Here is a 10,228-nt window from a genome sequence, read left to right as displayed (position 1 = left end):
TCTATGTTGAATTCTAGGGAAAATAGTAGATTCAAGAGTCGGTTATGTGTAAGAAAGATTGTACAAGACCTACAACACTGAATACTTATTAATTATGCAACTGCCAATAAATTTAAAATTTAAAAATGAGAAATCTAATGATTAATTATGACCCCTTGAAATAAAACACTAACTTTTCGAGTGAATTACAATTCCTCAGTGAAATAATTTTTGGTATCTCTTAATATCCACATTTAATATTTTTAAAAGAAAGCAAAACTCATAGATTCACTTTATTTAGAAAAAAGATATCTCCATATCAATTTCATCAGTGGTTCACTGCCTTGGAGGCCTTTGTCCAATGAAAGTATATTTTATAAATTAACTTTTATTAAACATTAAAAGATATCTGAAAGAATAATTTTTATTAATTTTTTTAAGTCACCAAAATCTATATTGAACAAGTCAAATTTAGTGACAAAATTAAATTAAAATAAAGTTGAATTACATATGAGTTAAATGGCTAATTTACTTATATTTTTAAAGTGTAATGACAAGTATCAATTAAAATGTAGTGATAAATTTTGATATTCACTTATAATATAGTGGTAAATTTACACTTTAACTCTAGAATTATTGAAGTTCTTATCCCCAAATCACCCATAGTTTGTGGAAAAGCTCGTCAATTCTTGAAGTTTAACCCTAAAGACCCATTTATGTTAATAAAGTCAACATTTACTGTTTAAAAATATTATTTTTATTTAATAGAGTTAATATTTTTAAAGTTTTATGGTTTAATAAATGAAATATTTCTACTAGAATTAAACTTTTAAATTAAAATTTGAATATATTCAATTAGATTAAATAAAATAAAACATTTAATAATAAAAGGAGGAATTTGATGCACAATTTAAATTACAGGGACTAGTAGCATATTTTAAACAATTTATTATTCTGAAAAAAATATATATATATAGTAATTAATAAAATATATAGTAATGTGAAGAAAATTTAGGAGAAATTTTGAAAATTCGCTTCTTTGTCCGTATTTTTAAAAGAAGAAGACTTGACGTTTATTTTGAAATTTCTTCAAAACTTTGCTTTCCTTTTTAATTTTTAAGGTAGTCTTAAATTTATCAAGTGTGCGAAGGTTGAAACCTATAAAAGCATGCTCTCTGGGCTTTTCTTCATCATCCAACTATTTTATCAACTCAACTTCCCTTTTCCTACTTTTTTATTTTCTTGACAAATTCCGTCTTGCATTCATGAACTACGACACTTGCTTTCATCTTCTTTTAGCTTTATTCATACCATGTTCTGTAGTTTGCTTGGCTATGACAGTCAGAAATCTCAACTCCGATCAGTTTGCACTTCTCGAGTTTAAGGATAGCATTGCCGGCCCTCAAAATGTCTTGGCAAACAATTGGACGGCCTCAACCTCAGTTTGCAATTGGATTGGTGTTTCTTGTGGCATCATCCATAAAAGAGTTATAGCTTTGAATCTTACAAGCATGAATCTTAGGGGTACTATCCCTCCACACCTTGGAAATCTTTCATTTCTACTCTCTCTCGACTTGAGTAGCAACCATTTTTATGGCCATCTCCCTAAAGAATTGGGCCAATTGCATCGTTTGAGGATCCTTCGATTAAGCTACAACCGTCTTAATGGGGAAATTCCATCATGGCTTGGGAACTTACAGAGAGTTCGAAGGCTGAACATGAAAAATAATAACTTTATAGGCACAATCCCTGAAACACTTGTTAACATGTCTAATCTAGAGATCTTGAGCTTGGGATTCAATCAATTATCTGGTCAGGTTCCATCTTCTATCTTCAAGATTTCTTCTTTGAAAGCTATTAGACTCTCCAGCAATAGCCTATCAGGTAGTTTGCCTAATGATACGTGTCAACATCTTCCCAAGCTTGAAGTGATTTACTTGAGTTGGAATGAATTATGTGATAACATTCCATAAACTATTTTTAGTTGAACAGTTTAGAATAGGGGTGAGTGTTCGATCAAATCAAATGAAAAAATTTTGAGTTAATCGAGTTGACGAATCATATTTTATCATCCTAATTTGATTTGAAATTTTCTCGAATCGAGTCGAATGAGATGGAATTCGAATCGGATCGAATCAAATATATTTATTTAAAATATGCTTAAAAGTATTTTTAGTTGAACAGTTTAGAAGGTATGTTTTTCACTTTATTTTTGGATAATGTGTGCAGGTCAGATTGCAGAAAGTATTTTTAATTCAACTACGCTCCAAGAAATAGCTCTATTTGACAACAAATTAGAAGGTATGTTTTTCACTTTAATTTTTTCCAAACTCCAAAAACATTCTCTTTAATTTGTTTCTTCTTTTTTGCTCATATACTTTATCATTTTAATTTTTAATTTCCTTTAAACTTTAAAAGGAAATTACTTTTTATTGCATAAACTAATCTATTTTATATAAGTAAAAATTAAAAATCATTAGAAATCCTTTTTTCTGTAGAAGAAAAAGAATCCAATGTGGAAAATATATTTATTTTAAAAATGAAACAATGATATATACACATATGCATTTATATACATAGATTCTCATGTCACCTGTTGCACGTGATTTTTAATAAATTTCAAATTATAATTAAAATATATTAATTTATAATAAAATTTCAAATTATAATTAAAATATATGTACCATATTTAATATATAATATAATTTTACTTCATATAATTAAAAATTATTAAAATAATAAATAATAAATATAATTAAAATATATCAACAATTTTTGTTAATTCAGAAGTAGTGCTAATAATTTTTTATCATCATTAAATCATCTGTACAAAATGTAAAAATTGATTTAGTGTTAATTCAATTTCATTTTTCTTTTCTTAGTACTCAATAAATTGATCTTCAAAGTTTGTAGATGATATATAATTAATATAAATATAATATATTAGATCATATAAATATATTATTTATAAAATTTTTCATCAATTATAAATTTACTTGTTATATAATTATTTGGAACTAAAGTAATATTTTTTAAGGTGAATATCTATACTATTATTGAAGCTTTTAATTGAGTTGGTATCATAAGTCAACTCGGTAACAACTTGATTTGAGAAATTACAAAATACTCTTTCGTATTTAATATAAGTTATATTATTTGAGGGTACTTTAATTTTTTATTTTAAAAAATTTTTTGCGATATTTGAATCCACATCAATGCAGAAAACCTTAAATTTATCACTTAAATTTATGATGTCACAAATTAACTCAACACCAACTTAAGAATTGGCAACAACATCATCACAAATAACTGTATTCATTTAGTCCTTAATGTATTTCTTTTTCTTTTTTCTTTTTTACTTTGGTCCTTAATGTTTTTTTGCCCACTTTAGTACCTAATATTATCAAACATTCCTAGTGTAGTCTCTAACATTATCAAGTATTCTTGGCTTAGTCCATTGGACATTAAAAAAATATATTGGGATATCCAACTAATCATAAATTGTCATGTGGCATATGATGACATCATGATGGCATCATCATCTAGAAAAAAAGCAAAAAAATCTTTAAAAATTCAAATAAAATTATAAAAATAACTACATTATAAATATATATTTGTTTTAAAAATAATAATTTTTTAATTTTTGAAATTTGTAATAAATAATAAAATTATTAAAATTTATTATAAATTGGTAAATATTGTAAAAAATATTAAAAATATTAGAAATTATAAAAGAGGTAAAAATTAAAAATGTTAAAAACTAGTAAAAATTGTGTAACTTGGAATAAAGTATTTTAAAAAATTAAAAATTGATATTAAAATTGTATATTGTGATACAATCAATTTTATAAAAATATTTTAATAAATTTTAATATTTTAAAATATATCAAAATAAATAAGAGGATAATGCACTTCAGCATACTTGAACTCACATTCTCCTACATTGGTAACAATGCACATGCCAATCAAGTTAAGACTCAATCAACAATTCTTTAGAATAATTAAACATGCAACAATAGTTCTTAAGATATTGGTCTAGACACAAATAATTTATCTTGAAATAGTAAAACAATATTTGGAATAATTAAAACATATATATCAAGTTTATTTTATTTTTCAAAATGCCATACTAACACAAAAACTTTTTAACAGCATTAATAAATGAATCTAAAATTTTCAATTCAAAGAATAGAGAGACTAAATCATAGAAAATAAAAATATAAAGATTAAATTTCAAATATACGAAAAATATAAAAAATTGAACAAATAATAATCTTTAAATTTTACACTATAATTTAATAAAAATAAATAATTAACTCAATAGATAAAAATCATACCAATTTACATAAAAACCATGGCTTATACGTATTACATATGGAAAGTGTTGGTGCAGTTTCCTTTCTCTCTTTTTTTTTTTGGCATTTTAATTTACTTTATTTAATTTCAAATATTAAATTGAAACAAATAAATTCGTTAGGTACCAAAATAACAATTAAATACAACTTGAAGGGCTAAACCAACATCTAACCCTTAGATCAATGTCGTATTTGAAACCAACATCTTAACCCTTAAAATGCACTTTATCAATTTAATGATTTAGTCAAGTGCTGCAGTTCTTATTAACATTAAAATTAATAAAATTTATGCTACTCTCATTTATTTTGTCACTTTTAGAACTTGTATTTAGGATTTAACTAATTATTATTCAGTGTCAGTCTCATAACATTTTTGTATTTAGGATTTAACATTCTCATGCCAAACTTTTATTTTTAATTTATTTCAAGTTTACAATATTTTAAAAATTATTAGTGTATTATATATATGTTTTGTCTATAGAAATCACAAGGACTAATTACTATCAAAACTTCTTATTATTTCTCTACTTTCTAATTCATATGATCACATTTTTCCATGCCAAAATTTTATTCTTAATTGATTTAAAGTTTTACAGTTTTTATTTTAAAATATATTTTGTGAATTTGGTATTCAATGAATATGTATACTAACAGATGCTATTTTACAGGTAATTTGCCACCCATCACCAATGCTCCAAAGCTTGAGATTCTTTTATTGTGGAGAAATGAACTTAGCGGAAACATTCCCAACTCTATCTCCAATGCTTCCATGCTTAAGAAACTAGCCTTGGAACAAAACTTATTCTCCGGCCCAATCCCTAAAATGCTTGGCAACTTAAGACACCTCGAAAGGCTCCGAATCGCCAACAACAATTTGATCACAGGATCTACTACTGATCATGAGTGGACCTTTCTTTCTTCTTTGACGAATTGTAGGAATTTGAGAAGAATTGATGTTTCAGGAAATCCATTGAGTGGCGTTCTTCCTACTTATATCGGGAACCTTTCAAAATCCCTTCAATACTTCTCTGCCTTTAATTGTGAGATTAAAGGCAATATTCCCATGGAAATAGGTAACTTAAGCAACATGTTGGTTTTAGTACTTGGCTATAATAAATTAAGTGGATTCATTCCAACATCAATAGGAGGACTGGGAAATCTCCAAGGTCTAGGTCTTTCCTTTAATAAATTAGAAGGGCCCATCTCAGAAAGCCTTTGTGATTTGGAGAGATTATACAACTTGTTTTTAGGGTTGAATAAGCTGCATGGATCCATACCCTCTTGTTTGGGTAATATTTCTTCTTTGAGATATCTTTACTTAAATTCCAACAAATTGAGTTCTGTAATACCCTTAACTTTGTGGAATCTTAAAGATATCTTAAAAATAGATTTATCATCAAACCATCTTCACAATTCACATGGTATTAATGTTGGAAATTTGAGGAGTCTACTGAGCCTAAATTTATCAAGAAATCTTCTCGTAGGAGATATCTTATCCACATTTGGAGGTCTTCAAACTTTGGTTTCATTAGATTTATCAAATAATAAACTACATGGCCATATCCCTGAATCATTTGATGGGTTGATTAGTTTGGAATTCTTGGATTTATGCAATAACAATCTCTCTGGAGTCATTCCCAAATCTTTGGAAAAGCTTTTATATCTAAACTATTTTAATGTGTCTTTCAATAGACTTGTAGGGGAAATTCCCACTGAAGGATGTTTTTCAAACTTTTCCAGCACATCATTCATGAAGAATTCTGCACTTTGTGGTCCACCTAGATTGCTAGCCCCACCTTGCAAAAACGACAACCACGAAAACTCCCAAATGATTATATTGCATACTTTTAGGTATGGTTTACCAGTAATTGGTATTGTCGTAGTACTAATAGTCTTAACTATTATGTATAGAAGATGCCAAAGAAGGAGTACAACTCTACCAATTAAAGATGATTTGTTGTCTTTGAAAACACTGAGAAGAATTTCACATGTTGAACTTTCACAAGCAACTAATGGATTTGATGAAAGCAATATGCTTGGTTCAGGGAGTTTTGGATATGTATATAAAGGGAGGCTTTCAGATGGAATGGAAGTTGCAATAAAAGTTTTCAATTTCCAAACAGAGGGAGCATTTAGGAGTTTTGACATTGAATGTAATGCTTTGCATAATATAGTTCATCGTAATATTGTGAAGGTCATTACTTGCTGCTCAAGTGTTGACTTCAAAGCCTTGGTGCTTGCTTACATGTCTAATGGAAACCTTGAGAAATGGTTACATTCTAAAAATTGTTTCCTTGATATCAGACAAAGGGTCGACATAATGATAGATGTTGCGGTAGCTATAGAATACCTCCACAATGGATATCCAACGCCTATAATTCATTGTGACATAAAACCAAGCAATATTTTACTAGATGAAGACATGGTTGCACATGTTGCAGATTTTGGCATTGCCAAATTGTTGGGAGAAGGTGAAGTAATGAAGCAAACCATGACTCTTGCAACTATCGGGTATATGGCACCAGGTGAATTCTTTTTTATTTTTGTATGATTGTTTTCCTAATTTACATTTTATATTTTTGTTTCATGTGTATGTGGATATATATATATATATATATTTATTTAAATAAGCATTTTAGAAATAATTAAGGATTAATGATGTTCTAATTACTTGAAATGCAGAATTTGGATTAACAGGAATCGTTTCTATAAAATGTGACGTCTATAGTTATGGGATCATCCTTATAGAAACTTTTACAAAGAAAAAGCCAACTGATAATTTTTTTGCTGAAGAAGTGACTATAAGGCATTGGATGGAAAGTTCTTTGCCTAAAGGAGGGATAGAAATTGCAGATGTTGATTTACTAAGAAGAGAGGATAAGTACTTTTTTGTTAAAGCAAATTGTATTTCATCCATCATGGAGTTGGCTTTGAATTGTTCAGCTGAGTTACCAGAAGAAAGAAAAGATATGAAGGATGTTGTGGTTGAGCTAAAGAAAATTAAACAAAGGTTGTTAAACAACATCGAACATGTTTAGCGAAGAAGGTAAGTAATCAGTACGCTTGTTGTTATTAATTCACTATTAATTTTATCATTAATTCAACATTTTTAATCTATTCTAGAATTTTAATCACAAATATCTAATGTTTCATTATTTATCTCGAGAAGGTTTGTCTTATAAATCATGAAAATTAATAAACTATTTTTTTTTTTATTTCGCTCAATCATTTGCTCTCTTCAGAATTCAAACTTCTTTTGCAAAATCAAGATGGAAACCAATAAAATGAGCATCAGACCTTCCCATGAATTACGGTATATGGTAGCTTTGGAGAATCAAGTTATTTTCTTTGTTTCTTATTTCATTTACGATATAACTATGTTTTAATCTTTTGCTAAGGATTTTATTGTTGCTTTCCCTCCAATTAAATATGATATTTACTTTCATTAAAAAAATTGTATGAATTTCATTTGTTGTGTTAACGGACCCTCAATAGATGGTATTATTCTTGTATTGGGGTTTTGTCTCTTGATTCCGCGGAGAACCTAGTGGGTTCACGAAGATAGTTCCAAGGTAAATGTTACATATTCATTGATTGGTGGTTTGAATCTTTGTACATGTAATCTCCATGATTATTCTGTAAAAGTTAAGGATAAAATCTTAACATGAGGACAATACCTTTAGTTGTTGAGGGTAGCAGCGATTACCTACCAAGCAACATACAGAAGACTTCTCTTAAAGGACTTGATCTCCCTCAACAAAAACTCAAATACAAGGTCTGTTATGGGTGATCATAGTTTAACCAATCAATGGCATATAAATTTTGTCAAATTTCAAGTGTTTTCTAAGTCTTTTTCTTCATTTTCTTTTAGATTGTTTAATGCATAGACAAATCTAACACAATGGTCTTAATTGAGCTAGCTTGCCTCACTAGGTAATTTGCTACTTTTCATTTATTTAGAGTTATTTAGGGTGTTTTCTATTTAATTTTATCATAATTGAATGTTTCCTTTATAATATAATCTAATTTGTTTTTGGCTAGTGGTTGATGATCAAAGAAAACTAAAGAAGGCCAATAAGAAGAATGAAACTTCGCATGATGAAACTTCGCATGCTTTACTATCATGTTCTATAAAACAAAAAAACTTCTTTTCTCGATGACACAAGCAATGAAGAAACCTGTTGGAATGCTTGATGTGAAGGTTGTCAAGGCAATGAAGCTTAGAAAGAAAGATTTCCTAGGAAAATTAGATCCTTACATAAAACTAAGGATGGGCTATCTATGTTTCACGGATTATGCTATTTTTCTAATTCAATAGACGATTTTGCCAATATTTCCTATATTGGAATTTCTGCCAATGCTCAATTTAATCAATTTAACCAACTGTAATGCTCCTATGGATTTTATTTGTGTCTACAGTATTTAGAGACTATTTTGTAAATGTTCAATTGCCTTTGGGCCTTTCAAAGAAGTTCAACAAACTTGCATGTCATTTGATTGCCTTTAAACCTTCTATGAAACTTTTATGTATGAAACAATATATTACTTGAATTGCATAATTATATACATATAATGAATTATTTATTTCTTTTCCACCCTCTCCATCAAATTAACCATTAACATCCTCAAAATAATTTGTTTGATCCCAATAACTATCATTCATCTATTTGATAACATAGAGAAATTATTCCATGGACCCTTCCCACTACCTCAATTATGGTCCTATCCAATTATTTTATGCCATATCATCAACCCTTTCCAACTCAAATTAAAAGTATTAAAACAATTTCCACGTTAATTTTAATTTTGTTCAATTTCTTTTTCTTTTTCTTTTCATTTGACGTGATTTTTTCCCCTCCTCACACCATCTCTTCATTGCTAAAAGGAAAAGATTTAGGGTTTTGGGGATTTTCATGCTCCTTTGGGCAATGAACTTTCCATCCAATGCTTTATAGTCACTTCTTCAGCAAAAAAATTATCTGTTGGCTTTTTCTTTGTGAAAGTTTCTATAAAGACAATCTCATAACTATAGACATCACATTTTATAGAAACAATTCCTGTTGATCCAAATTTTGCATTACAAGTATAATTAGAGCATTGATAATCCTTAATTATTTCTAAAATGATTATTCAAATATATATCCACATACACACATGAAACAAAACAAATGCATATTAGAAAAATAATAGTACAAAAATAAATAAAATTCACTGGTGTCATATACCCAATAGTTGCAAGAGTCATGGTCTGCTTCATTACATTACATTCTCCCAACAATTTGGCAACGCCAAAATCTCCCACATATGCAACTATGTCTTCATCTAATAAAATATTGATTGGTTTTAAGTCACAATGAATTATAGGTGTTGGATGCCCGTTGTGGAGATATTCTATAGGTGACGCAACATCTATCATTATGTCAACCCTTTGTATGATATTAAAGAAATAGTTTTAAGAATATAACCATTTCTCAATATTTCCATTAGACATGTAATCAAGCACCAAGGTTTTGAAATCAACACTTGAGCAACAAGTAGTGACCTTCACAATATTGCAATGAACTATATTACACATAGCATCACATTCAATGTCAAAACTCCTAAATGCTCCTTCTATTTGCAAATTGAAAAACTTTTATTGCAACTTCCATTCCATCTGAAAGCCTCTCTTTATATACATATCCAAAACTCCTTGAACCAAACATATTGTTTTCTTTAAATCCATTAGTTTCTTATGAAAGTTCAGCATGTGAAATTCTTCTCAGCATTTTCAAAGACAACAAATCATCCTTAATTGGTAGAGTTGTACTCCCACTTTGGCATCTTCTATACATAATAGTCAAGACTATCAGTAATATGGCAATACCAATTATTGGTAAACCATACCTTAAAGC

The 10,228-nt window shown here is 28.4% G+C and overlaps 1 protein-coding gene across 1 annotated transcript; it reads left to right on the top strand.

The window, feature by feature from the left end:
* The first annotated feature begins 1,103 nt into the window (after window positions 1-1,103).
* LOC108487895 (probable LRR receptor-like serine/threonine-protein kinase At3g47570) lies at window positions 1,104-8,775 on the top strand. The gene is made up of 8 exons (XM_017792234.2): window positions 1,104-1,863; window positions 2,209-2,280; window positions 5,003-6,859; window positions 7,017-7,380; window positions 7,577-7,906; window positions 8,018-8,109; window positions 8,206-8,267; window positions 8,376-8,775. The coding sequence occupies exons 1-4, from the start codon at window positions 1,245-1,247 to the stop codon at window positions 7,370-7,372; spliced, it is 2,904 nt and encodes a 967-aa protein (XP_017647723.1). The 5' UTR covers window positions 1,104-1,244; the 3' UTR covers window positions 7,373-7,380; window positions 7,577-7,906; window positions 8,018-8,109; window positions 8,206-8,267; window positions 8,376-8,775.
* Window positions 8,776-10,228: the final 1,453 nt, after the last annotated feature.

Source organism: Gossypium arboreum, chromosome 5 (assembly GCF_025698485.1).
Source record: "Gossypium arboreum isolate Shixiya-1 chromosome 5, ASM2569848v2, whole genome shotgun sequence".
Classification (NCBI taxonomy): Eukaryota; Viridiplantae; Streptophyta; class Magnoliopsida; order Malvales; family Malvaceae; genus Gossypium; species Gossypium arboreum.
Note: the sequence above shows the minus strand (reverse complement) of the source record. Positions and strands in the feature narration are given on the sequence as shown.